Here is a 21,198-nt window from a genome sequence, read left to right as displayed (position 1 = left end):
AATATAAAAATTAATATGTATCATAACTGAACAAATTCTATAGATTTCTTGCCACGGAATTTCCTTCAAGTTTATCAACATTTCTTAATATTACAATTACAAACATAATTGTCACTATTAATTTCTTTTGAATTCATATTGGGGTAAAGCAGTATTCCAGAAATGAAATCATGAGATTGAAACCCTAAATTTACAATGAAAGAAATGCTACTGAGTACAAATAGTTTACTTCTAAGTAAGCATGAATTAGGATGCACTATAGCGAATACAATAGGACACATTAAAAATACTCACTGTAGCTATTTTTTCAACATACGTCTTCATTGTTTTTACAATCACTTTTCTGTCCTAAATAGTGTGAAATGAAAAAATAGTGAGAAGCTTCACACTTTAAAATACATATAATATAACATGCTATGAAATCAGGCTATTGACTTTAAAAAAACTATTATTATAATAAAGCAAATGCAATATTTAGAAATCCACATCTGGATTAGAAATAGAAAGACATCCATAAAAGCAGTTGGAAACCATCTTTGTACAGTAATATAAGCAACTAATCTCTGCTTCTTTCAACCCTCAAATCTTTATATGAAGTGAAATACATATAATGCTTCATGTTCCACATTCTACTCTCTATGTCAGTCTGTACATCAGTTATGCAAGTTTAGGTTAAGACTGTAAGGTAATCAATTACTCTTTCCTTCAAACTGCCCAGAACTGTTCAATTAGCAAATAGCATGAGCATTTTTCTTTCTTAATTTTCTATTTTTTCCTACTTTTTCTTAATGTTATATGTTTAATGGTTTTTTTTTATACTTGCATATTAAAAAAATTCTAAAACTTACTTCCATTAAACCAGGGTTTCCCAACCTTAACTCTAAGACATTTAGACTTCAACTCCCAGAATTCCCCAGCTAGTCATGGCTGGCTAGGGAATTCTGGGAGTTGAAGTCCACCAGTCTTAAAAGTCGTCAAAGTTGGGATACCCTGCATTAAACAAAATATATAATCATATGCATATCTATTGTGAATCAATCTGTATGTTCGGATAAATTGAAGTTGGTAGTAGAATGTATCCAACCCCTAAATTTAACCATTCAATTCACTCAATTGAGAAGCACTTTTTGGTGCTTCTCAAAAACTAATCCCAATAAAATGCATGGATATTTCTCTATTTTAAACAAGTTGTCAAAATACACAGTGTTTTTGATTGCTGCATCTGAGACAACCAGTTCACACCAATCCATAGTGTAAGACTTTCTACACAAACAAGCTCCTTCACACACAATACCTTGGGAGTCCCATGCCACAAGCAATGCATGGCTACTCTGGCGCCATCATGAGTGTGTGCCAAGTAAATGACAGCTTCTCTAATTGCTTCAATCATTTCCTAGAGTCAGAGAACATTGTTTTAGGAAACAGTTTTAAGAATTCGCCATTGTCTCCAGTAAATAAATGTATATAATCTTCAACCCATTCTCTCACAATACTGGCAATCAGTTTAGATATTGGGCAATTTGTATTATTTCTTCTACCCCTTAAATAATAGCCCTATTCCTAACCTTGAATCAATGTCTGCTTTCTAAAAGAAAAGTTTAATTTGGTGTGGAATCTGTTAACTCCTAACTTAAAAACTATTTCAGGCTTCTAGGATCTGCATCACATTTCAGCATGTAACAACTAAGTTGTATTTACAAAAACATGCATGAAGAAAGAATTTCATTTATTTGCAAAATTTGCAATATGACAAAGAAACAAAATCCTTTATGCAATTTAATATAAGGTGACCGGCTTACATTTTAATTATAAGCTAGCTGTGCCAGGAAGTAGAACAAGATATACATCCTATTCAGTAGTGGTTTTCAATTTCGGCCGCTACCAGTTCGCCCAATCCTATAGCAACCCACCACTAATCCTATTGAAAAAAGTGCAAAGGAACACTCTGAGGGGCAGTGAGGCTGCCAGACCTGAGACAACAAGCAAAGCTGCATAGAATCAAACCAGAATATCTTTGGCTGGACTGGATTATTTCATCGTTGCTGCTATTATTGGAAAGCCCAAACAGAACAAATAGCACTAAGTATCTGGTATGACATTTAACTCTAATTTAACATGAAAACAGATTAAAAACATAAGTAATGAATGTTAATGAAGTAAACACAGTTTAATGAATAAATACTTACAGATCTCTGTTTAGGGACAGCATAAGAAAAAAAGTCCAAAAACACTTTATGTACCAATGAATGCTTTATTACAGCTTCTCTGTCAGGGGAAAAGGAAGACAATAAAAAGAACTTTGTAGTTACCTGATGTGAAATATTTGCAATAACACAAAGAATGGCATGTGCCACATATTTTCATTTGCGGCTGGATCAAGACAGTAGTTTCAGAGGACAAAGCTTCAGCAGAATCCAACCAAACTGGAAGCAGAAATTGTCTATACATTTTTTTGTGTGTGTGGAGGGGTGGGGGGAGGAGAGAGAAAGACGTAGTAGGTGTAAGAATTTGGGGTTTCTAGGGATGGGAGAAAATGCCATAAATTTAACAGGTTAACATTAGATCAGTTAATTAGTTAGAGCTCTACACCATAATGAAACTATCCTGCTGTTATTAGTAGAGAGATCACCATTTCAAATGGATTTAAGGAAAATCTCTTAAAACAGAATTTCAAGTCAAGTATACAAGCAGTCTGGTATTTGTTCTTACTTTTGAGCCATTGGGGTAAGGATCTGTTTCATCTCATCCATAATGGCTTCTCGCTTTTCAGGCTGAATCTCTAGCACTTTACCCAAGGTTGATTGATCTGCTGTCTGAAACAAGATAGAAACATGTATAGAACGAAAAGATTTTGACATACTTATCCAAAATTCTCAATTGTAGTCAGCTATGACTTAATCTGGCACTCTGACCTTGCTTTGATTAATTCAAAGACTCTAGGACCTCAGGCAAAAAAAGTGGGTTTAAGATTGAGAAGATAACTAGGAACTGCTACAGACATAAATGTTTATCTGAAATAAATGTAGTATAAGGGTTCTTGAAACTGAACTGGAAAAGCTCCTATTTACCATCGAGTACCCAATCTAACCGCAAATTGGATACCACAGAACAAAGTCACTCTGAACTGACTCTCTGAAACAAACTTGACGATCATATATGATATGTAATCATAGCCCAGGGGTGAAATGCTCCCGGTTCGGACCGGATCACCAGATCCAGTAGCGATGGAGGCAGGTGGTTCAGAGAACCAGTAGCAAAAATCCCTGTGCTCCCCCCCACTGCCCAGCTGAGCCGTGCAATCATCAGAGGCTTTTTTTAATTTTTAAAAGCATTTTTTCTACAACCTCTTTGGCCGAAAAAATGATTTTAAAAGTAAAAAAAAAAAAAGCCTCTGATGATCACGCGGTTCAGCTGGGATCATCAGAGGCTTTTAAAAGCATTTTTTCTACAACCTCTTTGACCGAAAAGGTTATAGAATAAATGTTTTTAAAAGGAAAAAAAAGCCTCTGCCGATCAGGCAAGACAGCTGGGATCGTCAGAGGCTTTAAAAGCATTTTTTTTACAACCTCTTCAGCCGAAGGTTATAGAAAAAATGGTTTTAAAAGTTAAAAAAAAAAAGTTGACCATGCCCACTCAGTCATATTACCCCCACCTCCACCCCCACCCCCGGTAGTATGTCCACAGAACTGGTAGCCATGTCCACAGAACCGGTAGTAACAAATTTTACATTTCCTACTTGATCCAATAAACCTTATACTACAATAAGTCTATGAGCCTGAAAGGCGTCTATAAAAACACTTGCTGCAAAAAAAGTAACATGGTTGTCCCTCAAGAAATTATTAAAGTTTCAATATAAAATACTGAAGAATATTGTTCTTGAAGAATATGATAAACATGTCACATATGTACCTTCAACAATAACTCATTGTTAATAGCCTTTTATAGAATATATCTATCATACTTTCCAAACTTCCTGTTAATGTACTTTCTGTTTAGTACTTACTATTTAAAAATATTTACCAATCTTACAAACTTAAGAATTCTAATAAAACAGATTGTTGTGTAATGGATTTTATCGTTTTAAGTTAAAACAAAGTTTGAAGTACAACACTTCAATTATAAGTTTCTATCTTTTTAAATTAAAATTACATATGAATGTTAGCCATCTGCTCACTTGTAACAATTTGCAACCCATGCTCTACAAAATAATTCTTCTGCCAATATAGGTTAGGTTCCAAAATTTTATACCAAGGAGATTAAAATACACAAAAACTTTAAAGCTGTTGAAATCAACTTTCAGAACAAACAACATGTTAAATTCCACATTTCTGATATGGTCATCCTTGGTTGCAGTTGTTTGGATAACTACTATTTTGAACGCATTTATTTTAATGAAGTTAAAAGTTAATTAAATATTAAATGATATCCATTTTTTTCACAACAAATGCAAAATAAGTTCCATAATTCAGAGATGTGGAATCTTTACTGCCCAAATATTTTTTGGTTTCTTGGGTTCCTAAAAGTTGGTCTTGACTCCTGGTAATTGCAGGGATTTTTCATAGAAACATTTCCAGGACTGGCTCCCCACTGCCAAAGCCTAAAGGAAAGGGACTGGCCCAAAGTCATCTACAGGTAGTCCTCGACTTACAACAGTTCATTTAGTGACCATTCAAAGATGCAACGGCACTGAAAAAAGTGACTTATGACCACTTTTCACACTTATGATCATTGCAGCATCCCCATGGTCACGTGATTTACATTTGGATGCTTGGCAACCGACTCACATTTATGACGGTTGCAGTGTCCCAGAGACATGTCATCACCTTTTGCAACCTCCTGACAAGCAAAGTCCATGGGAAACCAGATTCACTTAAGAATCTGGTTTCTTGAAGAAAAAAAAAAGTGTATCAATAATCACCTTATAGACCTGGAATGTATTACCATAAAGCTCCTCTGTCAACATGTTCCGCTGCTTGAGAATGGCTTTATCATTGTAGGCGTATTCCACCACTGTGGATGCTTCGGCATGCCGTAACATCTTTTTAACCTCACCTTTAAAGCTTTTGATTATTTCTGCAATTTGTGGCTTTGTTCTATTTCAAAAATAAATATAGTGGATAAAGAAAACATAAGGACAAAGGAAAATCAACCAAGGATTTTAACTCAGGAATGAGCTACTTTTTCAGTCAGGAAAATTCATTATGTCCAATTTAACCCTGGTTCCTAGGGTCACAGGGATCATATATAGTGATGATATACTACCATCTAGAAGTGAGGCTGACATGTTTGGGTCTTTTTTTTCCTGTTTTTTTCCATACATTTGGGGAGGGAATTAAAGGCCACTGTTGGGGAACCTCATCAGTTTTATGATATGTACACCAAATTTTAGGCAGGATTGGAATTGGCCTTTCACACTAAGCTGAATTTATAAGGAATTTATAAATAGATTTGTCAAAGTTACTTTGCACCATGAATCATTCATCCACAAAAAAATGGTATTCCATTTGAAGTTATTTTAGCAAAGAATCTCATATTTAGATAAATCAAACCAGCATTTCTCAGATATTAAGCAGGCATCAGAAAAAAGCAAAAAAAAAAAAAAAGACCTCACTAAATTATTTCTGAGCATTCAAATTTCATAAAAGTGACTGATTTTCTGAAGCATGTTTATGAACCTGGTGGAATCATAAAATGGTCCATTTACATTTCTATTTTGCAAAGCCCCTTTTTACACTTTCAACAACAACAACAACAACAACAGGGCGTAAATTTTGAAGCATGTGAGCAGACAGCCAAAAGCAGCTTTGGAACAGCTGTGCATATCTGAATATAGAAGTACTTTAAAAAACTATTTTATAAATGTGTCCATGTGTTCCAAATTGCTTTCCAAGGATTTGCACAACCTTGTTAAGCTTTGCCAGAAACTACTGTTATAAAAGTAAAGGTATGACTAATTCATACAATTATTACCGTGTTTCTCCAAAAAGACGATCCACCTCGAAAAGAAGCCCTAACACATTTTTGAGCGCATGCAATCAAATTAAGCCCAACCCACAAAATTAGTCCTAATTAAGATCCCACCCATCCTGGGGTGCAGGCGGTGGGGCAAAGCACAAAGGTAAAAAATAAGCTAGGGTGGTGATAGGGGGGTGGAGCTTCCCTACTTACCAAGCCTTGCACACACTGACACCTACCTCGGCGTCTTCTGCAGCCGCTTCTTAAGGCAGGCATCTTAAAGCAAAATGGAGGCTGGGGCGATGCGTGCGAGTGGCAGCAAGTGGCCCCTGCTGGGCGGGGCTGTCGGTGCCACCGCGAGATGAGTCAATAATTAGAACCCTATAAAAAGAAGGCCTAGCCGTTTTTTCGGGGGGGTCAAAAGACCCCGCCTTCTTTTTGGAGAAACACGGTACAAACTTGGAATATGAATAACTTTAATTTACAAAAGAGAGCTACATATTGATAGCATTTTTGCCATGTTTTTAGAAGAAGAAAAATGCAAAACAAAAAAAAAAAAGTCAGCAGAATCATTTTTGTTGCCTTATTACTTTCAGTTCCTTGTATCTTCAATAACAGGGTTTTTTTTTTTTTCATTGCTGGGATATCTAGTCTAATTAGGCATTATTTGTGATTTTTTTTTTACATTTACTATTTTGGGATTCTAACATCTTTTTGAAAAATGAAGACCAGATCAGACTGAGACCTGCTTCTCTACTCTTTCAGTTATTAATCTCTTTCATGGTTTAAAATGATTTTTTTCAAAAACTTGAATAATCCTGTTTAGAAAAGTCCTTCTCTTGTGTAATTTTTAGAGAGCTTTTGTACAGCAAAGCCATAGGAATAATTATAATAATAATTATAAAGCCATAGGAATATATTCCGCTCATTGTTCTAAAGAAAAGTGTTTCAAAAGTTTCAAAAGTGAATCAGATAGATTAACTAGATTGATCAATGGTAAAAAAGATTCAGAATTTTATAACAGTTGGAAATTATGGTACGATTGGGTCCAGAAAAAGTGGGATAGAATAGATATATGATGATGTATATATATGATGGCAAGTATGTATGTATAAAGGAATGACTTTATATTTATGGACAATGCACTCACATTACACCATGGTGGCAGGATTGTATATTTCATTTGTGTATTGGTGCATAGAATATATTAATAAAAATTATTTAAAAAAAAAAGAAAAGTGTTTCAGAACCCATTTTTTAATTTTTCCAATTAATTCAAATAAAAGAGAAGGAAAACAAGCATTGTCACTCTTTAGTCAAATATGAGGCTATGCAGGAATGAAGTATATGGATGCACTGAATACTTACCCATACATGAGAAGTTTCTTCACAATGTTCCTAGAATACTTGGATTTACTTAATTCTGTGAAGCTTTCTGTGGGATGGAAAACCATAGTGAAAAACTGACCCCATAAAGCATTCTAGAGGCCAACACGGACTCTTTGAGGAAGTGTTACCTTTTAATTCTTCAAATACTTCTTGCCTTTGTTCTTCATTGCCAAACTGAATGTAACACTGAATGACACGTGTGGAATCATGAGCAAATGCCATCTGAGGAGAGAGAAACTTAACATGTCATTTAGGTAGCATTTTTTTTGTTGGATCTTGCTACTTTTTAAATATTTAGCAATAATGTAAATAGATTAGATAGATAGATAGCTGGTGGAGTTTATTATGTATGTATGTATGTATGTATGTATGTATGTATGTATGTATGTATGTAATTTATATGCCGCCCTTCTCCCGAAGGACTCAGGGCGGCTTACAAAGAATGGAACAAAAATTACATAAACATTAAAAATCCAATTAAAAATTGATTAAAATTATTTAAAATCACCCCTGCAGATCAGCCCATTTGATGAAAGAGCCACGTCTTCAATTCACGGCGGAAGGAGAGGAGATCAGGGGCTGTCCTAAGGCCGGTGGGCAGCCCATTCCAGAGGGTTGGCGCTCCCACAGAGAACGCTCTCCCCCTAGGGGCCGCCAGTTGACATTGTCTGGCTGAAAGCACCTTGAAGAGGCCCGCTCTATGGGAGCGCACAGGACGATGGAAGGATGGCAGGAGATGATCCTGCAAGTACCCCGGGCCTAAGCCATGTAGGGCTTTATAGGTGAGCACCAGCACCTTGAAACGGACCCGAAGGACCACTGGTAGCCAGTGCAGCTTGCGCAGGAGAGGTGTCACACGGGAGTAACGAGAAGCCCCCGTAACAACCCACGCAGGCGCATTCTGGACTAGCTGTAGCCTCCGGGTGCATCCCAAGGACATCCCCATGTAGAGGGCGTTACAGTAGTCCAACTGAGACGTAACAAGGGCGTGAGTGACCGTGGCAAGGGCATCCCAGTCTAGGAAAGGGCGCAGCTGGCGCACCAGGCGTACTTGTGCGAAGGCCCCCCTGGTCACGGCCGTCAAATGATCTTCTAAAGATAGCCATGAATCTAGGAGGACACCCAGATTGCGAACCCTTTCTGAGGGAGTAAGAACCTCCCCTTCTATCACAAGTGACGGGACCACTAGATCACGAGATGCCGGTATCCACAGCCACTCAGTCTTGGATGGGTTGAGTCTGAGTCTGTTTCTTCCCATCCAGGCCCGTACCGCTTCCAGGCAGCGGGACATCACAGAAAGGGCATCCCCAGGGTGGTCCGGGGTGGAGATACAAAGCTGAGTATCATCAGCATATTGATGGTACTTCACCCCGAAACCACGAATGATCTCACCCAGCGGCTTCATATAGATGTTAAAGAGCAGGGGGGAAAGAACCGACCCCTGAAGCACCCCATATGTGAGGGGCTTTGGGGGTGGATCTCTCTCCCTCCATCCATACAAACCTATAAAGAAATACAATAACATATGGTCCAAAAACAAATTGCCTAAGAGTACCAAGAATGGTATGGCCTTCCAAAAAGAAATAAAACTAATCTGAAACATATTTCTTCAATATCTTTCACTTCTTCAAGATTTGGAATGCCAAGCAGTTCTTATAAGTTGTTACTTTTCTAATGATCTCATTGTATGTTAGCCTCTTACACATTTTACTATCTCCTAAGTCTAAGGAGGTATTTGGTAGTCCTCGACTTACAACCACAATTGAGCCCAAAATTTGTTGCAGGGGGGGCAGCATGCAGGGGGCCTCACGCACATTGCATTTGGGGGGTTCGCGCACGCTTTGGGCACTCTGTCCAGAAAAGCTTAGCCATCACTGGTCTATAGTATAATAAATTATGGCAAGTTTATGCAAAAAAAAAAAAAAAGGGAAATGAGATCATCCAAATTTCAGCTTCGTCTCCTATGGAGAGAAGTAATACATCTTTACATAAATCTGTTCGCTATTCACATCTTCACTATTCAGCAATTTGTGAATTATATTGCTTTTACTGTATTTCAAAATATATACATGTTTTATATTTCTTACATCTTTAATTTTTCCATGAAGTAACTTCTGAAGATCACTCAACAGCTTCTTGCGTTTTTCCTTGTCACAGTTTTTTCTACAATTGCACCCAGGAGTAAATCAATAGTTTATTATTTTCGTTTTGACAGTTAAACTGTTCTAATTATGTTAGTACTCTTAAACTATCAGGACAAACGTATTTGCAACAGCACATGGATTAGATCAACTAGGTACACAATAATATCACCGAATAACTTATGAGTTGGGCCTTTGGGGCATCAATTATCTCCTTCTCTGTTATATTTTCTTTATAAGATGCCATCTATCTATCTATCTATCTATCTATCTATCTATCTATCTATCTATCCATCCATCCATCCATCCATCCATCCATCCTCCCTCCCTCCCTCCCTCCCTCCCTCCTTCCATCCATCCATTACTACTACTATATTTATCATATCCAAACATCAACTAAGCCCTTAATTTTGCAGAGATGATCTTTGTTCAGAAATATCACCTCTGCACAAAGACTAAGTAAATTTCTGCACTGAAGAAAAACAAAAATAGACATTAAGTTATTGACTATACAACTGTAGCAATGATGATTACCGCCGTAGAGCTTCCCAAATCTGTTTTCCTTTAATAATTATGTCATAATTGGTCCTGTCATTCAGCTGACGGCTCTGTTTTAGCTCCTTCTTTTTCTTCTTGATGTCAGCCCATTTAGGCTTTTTAGGTTGGGAGCCTAATGATAAATAAATAAATAAAACAAAATGTCATTTTAGAGGAGGTTCATGTGTAGTGAATACCATCTGTACTAATTAATACTGCACCAAATGTTTAAAGTTATGTTTTTATGGGTTCTTATCCAAGATCTTCAACTAATTTTGGTTCATTTTGTCCTAATTGTAATTTCAGCAATGGCAGGTCTTGAAGAAACAGCTTTTAATTGAGGCCTCTTCGTCTAAAACCTGTAGAAACTGGTCAGTGTTGAGTCAAAGTGTGAGTCTATTTTGATGTGGTCTAATTTGGGAGTGACAGAGCTTGTGTTATAGCCTTTCTACCAGTGGTGAAATCCAATTTTTTTTACTACCGGTTCTGTGGGCATGGCTTGGTAGGTGTGGCAGAGGAAGGATACTGCAAAATCTGCATTCCCACTCCACTTCTGGGGGAAGGATATTGCAAAATCTCCATTCCCACCTCACTGTGGGGCCAGCCAGAGGTGGTATTTGCTGGTTCTCCAAACTACTCAAAATTTCCGCTACTGGTTCTCCAAACTGCTCAAAATTTCCGCTACCAGTTCTCCAGAACCTATCAGAACCTGCTAGATTTCACCCCTGCTTTCTACCAAAGAACCCTTTTTAAAACTGCATTTAAAACCATTGAAGGCAGCTGTTAGATTAGTACATTTAACTTTCAGAAGCACATTCTTACCTTCAGTATCACCTTGAAGCTTGCGCTTTCTGGAAGCATTCCCTGGGAGTTGCTTACTTTTCCAATGTTTCACGCCAGTTTTATCAGGTTTTTTGCCTCCTTTTTCAGTTTTCTTAGATTTAAATTTGGGTTTGATATCTTCATTTTTTTTAAGGACTCTCTTTGGATGACCAGGATCTGTTTTAATGTTTTAGAGAAAGAATTCCCAAAATCAACAACCTATTTGTTTATACCTACAAGTATTATTTTGTATTTATTTTTAACCCAGCTTTGACAGTTTTAATTCCTTTTCTCCAAGTACTTTCATTAACTGAAATTAAAATGTATTTGGTACAGTTCATATTGTTGATAAACATACTTAGATCATGAAAAACCTCTTTGGTTTCAAACCAAATATTCAAAAGATTGAAAAATAAACACCAGAAAATCCAATATACACAAGCATTTAATTTTCAAATAATGATGTGAGGACTCTAGAAAGAAAAAACTGCTCTGCAACATTTAGATACTGTTTTACAAATGCCAACCTCTGTCAGTATATATGGAATAATTACTATGCAAATGGGCAACTATTAAATTTTACTAATTATTATAATATATACTGTATTTTGTTCATGTGTGCATGCATGAGTTCCTATTTGTAGAAGCCTAATTCAAGTATCTCTTTAAATATATCTGCTAAGATCACATTTCCTATATTCTATGACTTTACCTACAAGTATTTATTAAACCAATTACTTATTAGACACAACCTACCACCTATGTCAGATTTAGAAAATGTGTATTTTGTAATATCTCACCATTATTCTTTGTAAACTTCTTTTTACCACGCCCAGTTTTTCCACCTTTACCAATAAATTTCCTTTTGGCGTCCATTAATTTAATGCTGAAAAACAGAGAAAATTATCGTGACTGCTTCTAGTATCCCATTCCTCATAAATATGTAATTCAAGACTGCAGAAGCTCTAGAAATCAACTTTTTCCATTCTGAAATGTGACAGATATATTGTTACAAGCCCATAACTCTTAGTCAGCACATGCAATGTTGCCGAGTTATTTAAATGTCTTTGAATTTTAAGACATTTAAAAGTATCAAGGATAAAAGGCTGCAACGGACAAGAAAGGCAATGATAAATTTGACATTTCATCTTTGATTTTTTTTACTACTTTTTGTGAGGTTTTTAAATTTTTTTTTTTTTTTAATTTGTTTTATATGCCGCCCTTCTCCGGAGACTCAGGGCGGCTTACAATGTGTTAAGCAATAGCCTTCATACTTTTGTATATTTATACAAAGTCAGCTTATTGCCCCCCAGAAACTGGGTCCTCAATTTACCTACCTTAGAAAGGATGGAAGGCTGAGTCGACCTTGAGCCTGGTGAGATTTGAACTTATAATAATTGCAGACAGCTTGATGTTAATAATAGTGCTTTAGTCTGCTGCGCCACCAGGCTCCTTTCTAGGTTGCAACTAGCTGTCAGTTTATTAAAGATAAAATAATTGGAATTAGTATATTTAAAAAAAAATATAAATACTAGTCACGTCACATCAATGTGGCTGGGGATCTAAAAGTCTACGAAAAATATAAAAAAAATAATCTAGGAAAAAATAACACAATTTTTTAGATCCAATAGATGGATCTATTAGAATCCATCAAAAACTCAGGACCATTACCGTGGTTGGGAATATATTTTCAAACCATCACTTGCCATTTGGACTGATATAAAACACTGCATTATACCATTATGACAGAAATATATCTGGTATTATTTTTAATATTTTTATTGTCTATGTCAGGGATCTCCAAACTTGGCAACTTTAAGACTTGTGGACTTCAACTCCCAGAATTCCTCAGCCAGTTTGCTGGCTGAGGAATTCTGGAAGTTGAAGTCCACAAGTCTTAAAGTTGCCAAGTTTGGAGACCCCTAGTCTATGTAGTAAATACCCTACAGATACACAGGAATGAATACCCTAAGGTCGTCTTTGATTTTAGCCAGTAAGAGAAAGCAACCTTGTAAAGGACCCTTAAAACTGCAAATAAGCCCCAAGGCCCTTGATAGGAATTCCCAAGAGTTATTTTTTTCAGTTCACCTTCTCCAAGCCTCCCAAAAGATTATTACACTGTTACTGTGGGTGTTTGCCTCAGATGGAGGTTTATTTTATTTATATCTTATTAGATTTTTCTCCCGCCTTTATTACTTAAGAAACTCAAGGCGGCAAACATTCATAATATTTCTTCCCACTTCTCTTTCCCCCCCAAAGCAACAATCTTGCTTGGGCTGAGAGAGCGTACGACTGGCCCAAAGACACCCACTTGGCTTTCATTCCTGAGGCAGGACTAGAACTCGCCGTCTCCTGCTTTCCAGCCTGATGCCTTAACTGGCTAAGATAACTTACAGAGGAAGATAAGTTGCCTAAGATAAGACCCATTTCAGGACAGGCTGGATTTAGAAAAGGTTTGGATCCACTATTCTTTATGTCATAAAAGCTTTGGTTTCCATCAATCCAAAATGAGATCTTTTTATATACAACCATTTATCCATCATCTTTGATGTTCTGTTTCTTTGGTATCCATCCTGCAAATTCTAAACTAAGCATTAATGCACAAATTATTGGAAAGACCATACTAGCAGAACAGCAGTAGTATTTGAACTATTGCAATATATTAAATATGACTTTCTTTTAAGAACTGTTGATGTATTAACAGGGTTACTTTCACGATCAACAGTTCACCTTCTACTTCTTAGGCGTTTGAGAAACTGTTTATTAAGGTCACTGGATCACAGTATTAGGAGGGTGAACAAGAGCTGAACGCCCAGCCAGGCAACCTCCAGTGACCCCGCTACTGGGAGATTATGGGAATTGTAGTCTAAACCCACCTAGGACAGTACTCAAGTCATTCCTGCCTCGGGGATAGCCACAAGAAGGGAAACAGCTACCCTACAAATCCCCCAAATTTGCCTTCCCGTTAATTTCCACAGAAGGGAGGGGTAGCAGCAGATGGACTACAACAGGGGTGGGCAAATGTGGCTCTTTTACAACCTGTGGACTTCAACTCCCAGAATTCCTGAGACAGCCAAGCTGTCTCAGGAATTCTGGGAGTTGAAGTCCACAAGTTGTATAAGAGCCACATTTGCCCACCCCTGGACTACAACAACTCTCATAAGCCGTAAACGACTGGTTAAGGTGAGCGCAAGAAGCCCATGCAAGCTGAGGAAAGAGCCCACAGGAAACGAAGATACGATTCGCAAACCCTCGCTCGAGCGCCCTAAAAACAACTCAACCGTCGCCGTCTGCCTCCCGCAGGAAGACTCACCCACTACCAGCCGCACGTGTGCCGCTCCTTCTGAGACTTCCTCTCTTTCCCTCCCCCCTGCTTCCGGTATAGGCTACGTTCCCCGTCGATCTTGCTTGACGGCGATTCACGACAGCGTCACAAAAGCGCGGCCGTAAAGCAAGCGTGGAGCAATCCCGAGCGGCGAGATTGATTATAACTCCTAGACTTTTTAGAGGGAACCCAAGACGCTGAAGCGGCTCTTCCGGTTCCCAATTGAACCATGCCTGCTGAATGAACGCCATGGAGATTGAGTGGCAGAGTGGCTCTACCGAGTCGCATCCGGCCTTATGCTTCCACCCCTTTCCCCGTTGCAGGGTTCCAGTGGGAACCGAAAGCGACCACTGAGATGTTATGTTGGTTTGGTTTCACTGGGATCGAAAGCGGCCGTTTAACCGTTCTTCAACCTCGCGCTCCTCCTGAAGTAGTTGCGCAGCTTCCGTCATCCTCTTGCCTGGGGAGCGAAATATTGAAAGACCAACTCCTGCGGAGGGCACCGGGTTGAGAAAGACTGGATTACAGGAACTCTGTCATGGAGAGTCCGATCTCTGTGTGTCTGTATCTATTTAATATCCTTTAGGACAGGGGTCTCCAAACTTGGCCACTTTAAGACTTGTGGACTCCAACTCCCAGAATTCCTCAGCCAGCAAAGCTGGCTGAGGAATTCTGGGAGTTGAAGTCCACAAGTCTTAAAGTGGCCAAGTTTGGAGACCCCTGCTTTAGGAGTTTGAGGGTAGACAGCGCTGTCTCCTCCCTTTCTTCCCATACCACCAACCCAATGAGTAGATTGAGCTCATAAAGGGAAAAAATAGGTCCCTGCATTTAGCATCATTATTTAGCATCATTATTAACAGAATAACAGAAATTAGTTGTCCAATCTCTTCTGAAAAACCTCCATTGTTGGAGCATCCACAGCTTCTGGAGGCAAGTAGTTCCACTGATTAATTGTTCCAACTGTCAGGAAATTTCTCCTTTCGTTCTAGGTTGCTTCTCTCCTTGATTAGTTTCCGACCATTGCTTCTTGTCCTGCCCTCAGGTGCCTCTTTTTTGTGGCAGCCTTTTAGATATTGGAACACTGCTATCATGTCACCCCTAGTCCTTCTTTTCATTAGACTACTAGACATACCCAATTCCAGCAGCCAATAAACCAGGTTTTAGCTTCCAGTCCCCTAATCATCTTTGTTGATCTTCTCTGTACTGTACTATTTCTAGAGCTTCAACATTTTTTTTTACATCATGGTGACCAATTCTGGATGCAGTATTCCAAGTGTGGCCTTTCCAGGGCATTATCAAGGGATATTAACACTTCATGTGATCTTGATTCTATCCCTCTGTTAATGCAGCCTAAGACTGTTGGCTTTTTTTGGCAGCGGCTACAGCACACTGCTAGCTCATATTTAAGTGATTATCCAGTAGGACTCCCAAGACTATTAAAGAGTTGCAAATCATTATCAACTGAGCCCACATCTGAAGAATGGTGGTCCTACTTGTTGGAGGTAATGCCTACCTCCCATTCTGCATTATGAAATTAAAGATCCTCAGGTGCTGCACATTTCTCAGTTTGGACCCCTTAATGAATAAATGCATAGGTGCTGTTAGATGTAAGATTTCCAAGATGTCAACTTAAAAGGCATGCCACACTTATTTTTTCTCGTTTTGTAAGAATAGCAATGAAAGGGGCTAGTTAGGGATTTTCAAAATAGAAAATGATATCTATGTGAATGATTGAAAGTGTTTTTTTGTGGACCTCAGTAAATCATAAGACTATATTTGAATGGCTTTGTTACAGGGTTTTTTAAAAATGTTTTTTGGATTTATGTTTTGTTGCTTTTTAATATCCTATTAGTTGCCCAGGGTTGTGAGAATGTGATGGGAGGCCATCTACAATGTTAAAATACATAAAATGTCCTATCCTGAAACAATATCTGCAAACCAAGAACAGGAACGATTGGAGAACAATTTTTCAAACTGCATAAATCAAATCAACATTTTCTCTATGCAACAAGATTTCAATTTCAGTTTGGTCACAACTTTGTATATAAAGTGATTGCGATCCTAAACTATTTTCAGAAATACTAAGAGTCTTCTAGCTGCCAACCCACAGAGCTGTAGAAGCCATGGGTATAAATAGGGAAATTTTCTATGACCCAAGTGAAGATTATCACAATTTTTCTGATATAGCTCATGCCCCTCATGGCTGTGTAACAATCAGAAATTAGCAGGTGTGGCCTTCCATTAAAAAAAAAAAAAAAGGCTACTCGAATTACGTTCTATTATAGAGCCATTGCAGATGCACAAACCCTACCAGATATATGTATGTGGTGGTGATGAATATCCTAGTTACTATTGTAACGCTATTATCACTTGTAATGTGGCCCAGTGTTTTTCTCTCTTCAGTGCCATCTTGTGCTGGCCTTGTCTAGACTGAAAGAATAAATTAGCAAATTGGTTTCTTAGTTACTTTGTGTGCTTGAAAACCATGTTGTAGAGATGCTCTTTACTAATTTGAATTTACCAATTTGAAAAAGATGTTGTATTTATTAAAGTCTATCTAAAGAGTATAGGTGACCAAATAAGTTCATGATTTAATTTGAAGTTCCATCTTTTTATGCCATTTTATGTGGAATAAAAAGCATAGCCACCACCAGATGGCAGTCACATTTCAGTCAAAGCAAAGTTACACTTATATTTGCCTCCAGAATTAAGAATAGCAGTAATATTCTGAATAACACTTGCAAAGATTAAGTCCTACACACCATTAATACATGTGCTAGCCTTTTTTACTGATCATTAGCCTCGCTCGGCTTAATTTCCTTCCTGTGTCTCCCACATGATTTCCTTGATGAGGGTGTGACATTGTCCAGATGAGGGTTGTATCAGTCGGATCTGATGCTGGCTGAGTCATAATTTTTGACCACTCCCCTTGCTCCGCCCCTTTCATGCTCAGTTTAGACTCAGTCGGCCTGAGAGAAACATCTCCTACAGATCTGGCTATACAGCCCAGGTCTGTTCAATTTCACAGAATTGTAAGTCTTTTTGACCACCTTTTATTTTCTCTAGTTTAAAATTGTTACTTCCCCTTTAAATTTTTTTTCCCCCCTTTTATTGTAGCCTGCCGGTTTTGCCTTACTAGAGCGTCCTAAGCTGCAGGCTTTGCTTCGCTCCTGGCGGCGGCCATTTTGAAAGCCCCATTTTAAAAGGGAACTTTTTTCCTTTTTCTTTTTCCTGTCTTTTTTGGGGGGGATTTTTTTGATCTATCCCACCAACGATTGTTTACGGGGCCCTAGACCACAATACCACCAACAATAATAGCGATTCCCTAATTTTAAGGGAAATCACCAAATCGGGCCGCCGCCCACGCTACAGCGATCCCAAAACCGCTGATCAGCTGTAGAGCGGTTAATTGAAGCGCCGCGGCAATTTTAAAAAGAAAATTTTTGCCGCTTTGCCACCAACGAGTCTGCAAGTTTGGGGGGGGGCAGCAAGCTTCTTCTTGCCTCCCCCTGTGGCATTTCCAGCCAGTAATTTTCTCATCGTGGCTGTGGGGGCGCTGAGGAGGTCCGTTTCTAGGCTTGCCTAGACAGATACCTCCGGAGCAGAGTTTCCTCCTGCTCACGTGTGACCTGGCAGCCATCGTGCTTAACGCCAGAGTCGTTGCCATCTCAAATTTCAACCACGTGGCGAAACTGAAACCAAAAGCTATTTCTCCAGTCGACATCGTGGTCGCAGTGAGTATACTAAAGATGGCAGATCACTCTTCCCATGGGGAGGAAAATACTATGTACACTGGGAAGAAATCAACTTCCAAACGTAAGCACCTTTCTAAACCTGAGGAGAAGGATTTAACAAAGAGGCATAAATCTCTAGAAAAGCAAGTTAGTGAGGTGCCTGCAACTGAGCCTGGTAAGGGGACCCCCCCCCATCTACCCCCCCTCCTCCCATTTCAACTGTTAGCCAGGCCTGGTCTTCGGAGGGAGAGGGTAATGTTCTTCAACAAGACCAAAGCAATTTGCAAAACCCCTTTGCAAGTCAATTAATGACCCCTGCAACTCCTGTATTTGGTGGCCATGCAGCTGCAGCTGCTTCAACAGGTGAATCCTCTATGCCTGTGCTAACCCCCGAAGATCCTTTAAAAAATGTGCCAGAAGGATTGAGAATTCTGATTGAACAGGCCATTGCTTCTAGAATGGCAGCCAATATTCATGGTCACCACTCTGGCTCTGCTATTTCAGAGCGATCTGCCTGTATTAGAATTTCTCCTGCAGTCAGTCTTACTGGCTCTCATTCTCCTGCAGCCTCCAGAGTTAGTGAAGCCTTTGTGTTTGAGGAAGAGAGACATTCTGACCTATCAGATGATGAGGGGATAATCCAAGATCAACCTGCCTTTACAGGATTATTTCCCCCCAATAAATTCAAGTCTTTATTGCATAAGGCTCGCTTAACAGCCGCCTTAAAGGAAGATGAATACTTTCAAGAGATGCAGGAGGCTCAAAAGGGTGGACTACAGGGACCTTTTTCTGAGCCCCCCCCTGAACTTTGTTATGTACCAACTCCACAACTGTTCATAGATGTGGTAAAGAAACAGTGGGCTGGGCCTGCAACCATGGCATCTGCACATGGTTCAGATAAGAAATATTATGCTGTTGCTCCAAAGTTTGCTCAACTCTTGCAAGTTCCACCTGTAGACAGTCCTGTAGCGGCCCTTTCCTCTTCTTCTTCATACGTAACTGGGGATACTTCTGAAGGTCTAAGGCCAGAAGACAAAAAGTTAGAATTTCTGTTTAAAAAGAACCATCAGGCCTCGGCATGGGCAATTCAATCAGCTTCATCAGCCTCATTTTTTAATAGAACTACCATCCTTTGGCTTCAACAGTTACAGGCAAGGGTACCCCCCAGTGAGGTTCGCCTTCATCAGGATATTAATAAAATCATTGCTGCCACTCAATTTTCGGCTGATGCAACCTTGAATTCAGCCAAATTTGCATCCAGAGCCTTAGCCTCTACAGTTTCAGCCCGCAGGATGCTCTGGCTTCGCCAATGGCCTGCTGACCTTAAGGCCAAATGGCGCTTGGCTGCAGCTCCATATTCTGCAAACAAACTATTTGGGGAATCACTTGACCCTCTTCTTGTAGAGACACGGGACAAGCGAAAAATTTTGCCCTCAACATACAAACGGGCTGAAGGAAGACCCTCTCCATATTACAGAAGGCCTTCCTTTCGTTCCTACCCCCAGGGAGGCCCCTCCAGGCAGGAATATCTTCAGGGATCCTATCGATCCTCGGACCGTCAATATTTTCGGGACAGGAGCAGACAATTCCAGCCCAAACGGTCCTTTCGGGGTTCTGGTTTCCGCCAGTCCCGCAGTCGTAAGTGACTCACTACCAAATCCTCCAGTAGGGGGTCGCCTGTCCCTCTTTGCGGACAGGTGGGAAAGGTCATCTTCAGACCTTTGGGTTCTTTCAGTTGTGAAATTCGGCCTCCCCCTGGAATTTCTCTCCAGGCCTCCAACCCGCTTTCTTCAATGTCCAACTTCCAAAAGCGAATCCAGACGTCAATTAATGAACCAAGCAGTTCAGCACCTACTACAGATTCACGCCATAGAGGAGGTCCCCCACGATCAATGGAAACAGGGGTATTATTCCATCCTGTTCGTAGTTCCAAAGCGGTCAGGGGGGTGGAGAGCCATTCTGGACTTAAAAAATCTCAACTCATACATAGTGTATCGCAGATTCAAAATGTGTTCACTAACCTCTATTCTTCAAGGGATTCGTCCCAACGATTTTCTAGTTTCCATAGACCTCATGGAGGCTTATCTTCACATTCCCATCCTGCCAAAGCATCGACAGTATCTCCGATTCAGCTATGCAGGAAAGCATTTTCAATACCGGGCTCTTCCCTTCGGACTGGCATCTGCACCAAGGGTCTTCACAAAGGTCCTGGCGGTGGTGGCGGCTCACCTGAGACAACAACCGGTAAGGATCCAGGCTTACCTGGACGATATTCTGATTCAGGCTCACTCTCAAGAGCAAGCCTTACACGACCTACACCTCACGATTCAAACCCTGAACGACCATGGGTTCTTGGTCAACTACAAAAAAAGTCAGTTAGTGCCAGTCACCAGGATCACACATCTTGGCGCCATCATAGACGCAGCCCAGGGGACCGTCTACCTAACCTTGGAACGACGGTCAGACATCAGGGACCTAGTAGCTCTCATTCGCAGAACTCCATCAGTTCCATTGGCCACTCTATCCAAGCTCTTAGGCAAGATGGTCTCCTGCGTCCAGATCGTCCCATGGGCACACCTTCACGCTCGCCACTTGCAGTGGTTCCTGCTTCCTTTTCAAAAGAAACGCCAAGCTCACACCATGTCAACAGTCAAAGTTCCATTCTCAGTCAGGCGATCGCTAGGTTGGTGGACATCGCCTTCTCTCGACAAGGGGTGTCTTTTCATGAATCACGACCGACTTGTACTCACTACAGACGCCAGCCTTCACGGATGGGGGGCTCATCTTGCATCACACGTGGCTCAGGGCCGTTGGTCTGCATCAGACCTCGCCAACTCTATCAACTGGCTGGAGCTGAAGGCCATTCGTCTCGCTCTCACGCACTTTCACCGGTTCGTGCAACACCGTCATGTTCTGGTGTTGACAGACAATATAGCGGCGAAGGCACATGTCAACCGTCAAGGGGGCACCCACTCAAAGCGCCTCATGGAGGAATCATTTCGCCTGGGCAAGTGGGCAGAACAACACCTCCTCTCCATCAGAGTGGACCACATTGCGGGGTCGGAAAACACACAGGCGGATTTCCTGAGCAGGACAGAGGTGGACAACAGCGAGTGGCAGATTCATCCCGACATATTTCATCAGATTTGCAACAGGTTCGGCATCCCAGCCATAGATCTCTTCGCCACACACCTGAACAATCAGCTTCCTCGCTTCTTCTCGAGGTTCCCGACGCCAGGGGCGGAAGGGGTCAACGCTCTCCGTCTCACCTGGCCGCCGGGTCTTCACTATGCCT

The 21,198-nt window shown here is 40.1% G+C and overlaps 1 protein-coding gene across 3 annotated transcripts in view; it reads right to left on the bottom strand.

Annotated features, from left to right (window-relative positions):
* The window catches only part of PUM3 (pumilio RNA binding family member 3), a 29,559-nt gene extending 15,336 nt beyond the window's left edge, over window positions 1-14,223 (bottom strand). The window contains exons 1-12 of one of the 3 annotated variants that reach the window (XM_070935570.1): window positions 14,158-14,223; window positions 11,645-11,730; window positions 10,845-11,021; window positions 10,020-10,155; window positions 9,432-9,507; window positions 7,473-7,566; window positions 7,324-7,390; window positions 4,919-5,093; window positions 2,710-2,813; window positions 2,187-2,265; window positions 1,295-1,393; window positions 295-348 (exon numbers count right to left, since the gene is read on the bottom strand). In XM_070935570.1, the coding sequence (XP_070791671.1) occupies window positions 295-348; window positions 1,295-1,393; window positions 2,187-2,265; window positions 2,710-2,813; window positions 4,919-5,093; window positions 7,324-7,390; window positions 7,473-7,566; window positions 9,432-9,507; window positions 10,020-10,155; window positions 10,845-11,021; window positions 11,645-11,720 (1,137 nt within the window). In that variant the 5' untranslated portion in view covers window positions 11,721-11,730; window positions 14,158-14,223. Of the gene's footprint in view, window positions 1-294; window positions 349-1,294; window positions 1,394-2,186; window positions 2,266-2,709; window positions 2,814-4,918; window positions 5,094-7,323; window positions 7,391-7,472; window positions 7,567-9,431; window positions 9,508-10,019; window positions 10,156-10,844; window positions 11,022-11,644; window positions 11,731-13,720; window positions 13,738-14,068; window positions 14,136-14,157 lie in introns of those variants that run through there. The other 2 variants (XM_070935571.1, XM_070935572.1) reach the window with 2 other exon arrangements.
* Window positions 14,224-21,198: the final 6,975 nt, after the last annotated feature.

Source organism: Pituophis catenifer, unplaced genomic scaffold (assembly GCF_029215685.1).
Source record: "Pituophis catenifer annectens isolate HBS135680 unplaced genomic scaffold, rPitCat1.0.hap2 SCAF_2, whole genome shotgun sequence".
Lineage (NCBI taxonomy): Eukaryota > Metazoa > Chordata > Lepidosauria > Squamata > Colubridae > Pituophis > Pituophis catenifer.
Note: the sequence above shows the minus strand (reverse complement) of the source record. Positions and strands in the feature narration are given on the sequence as shown.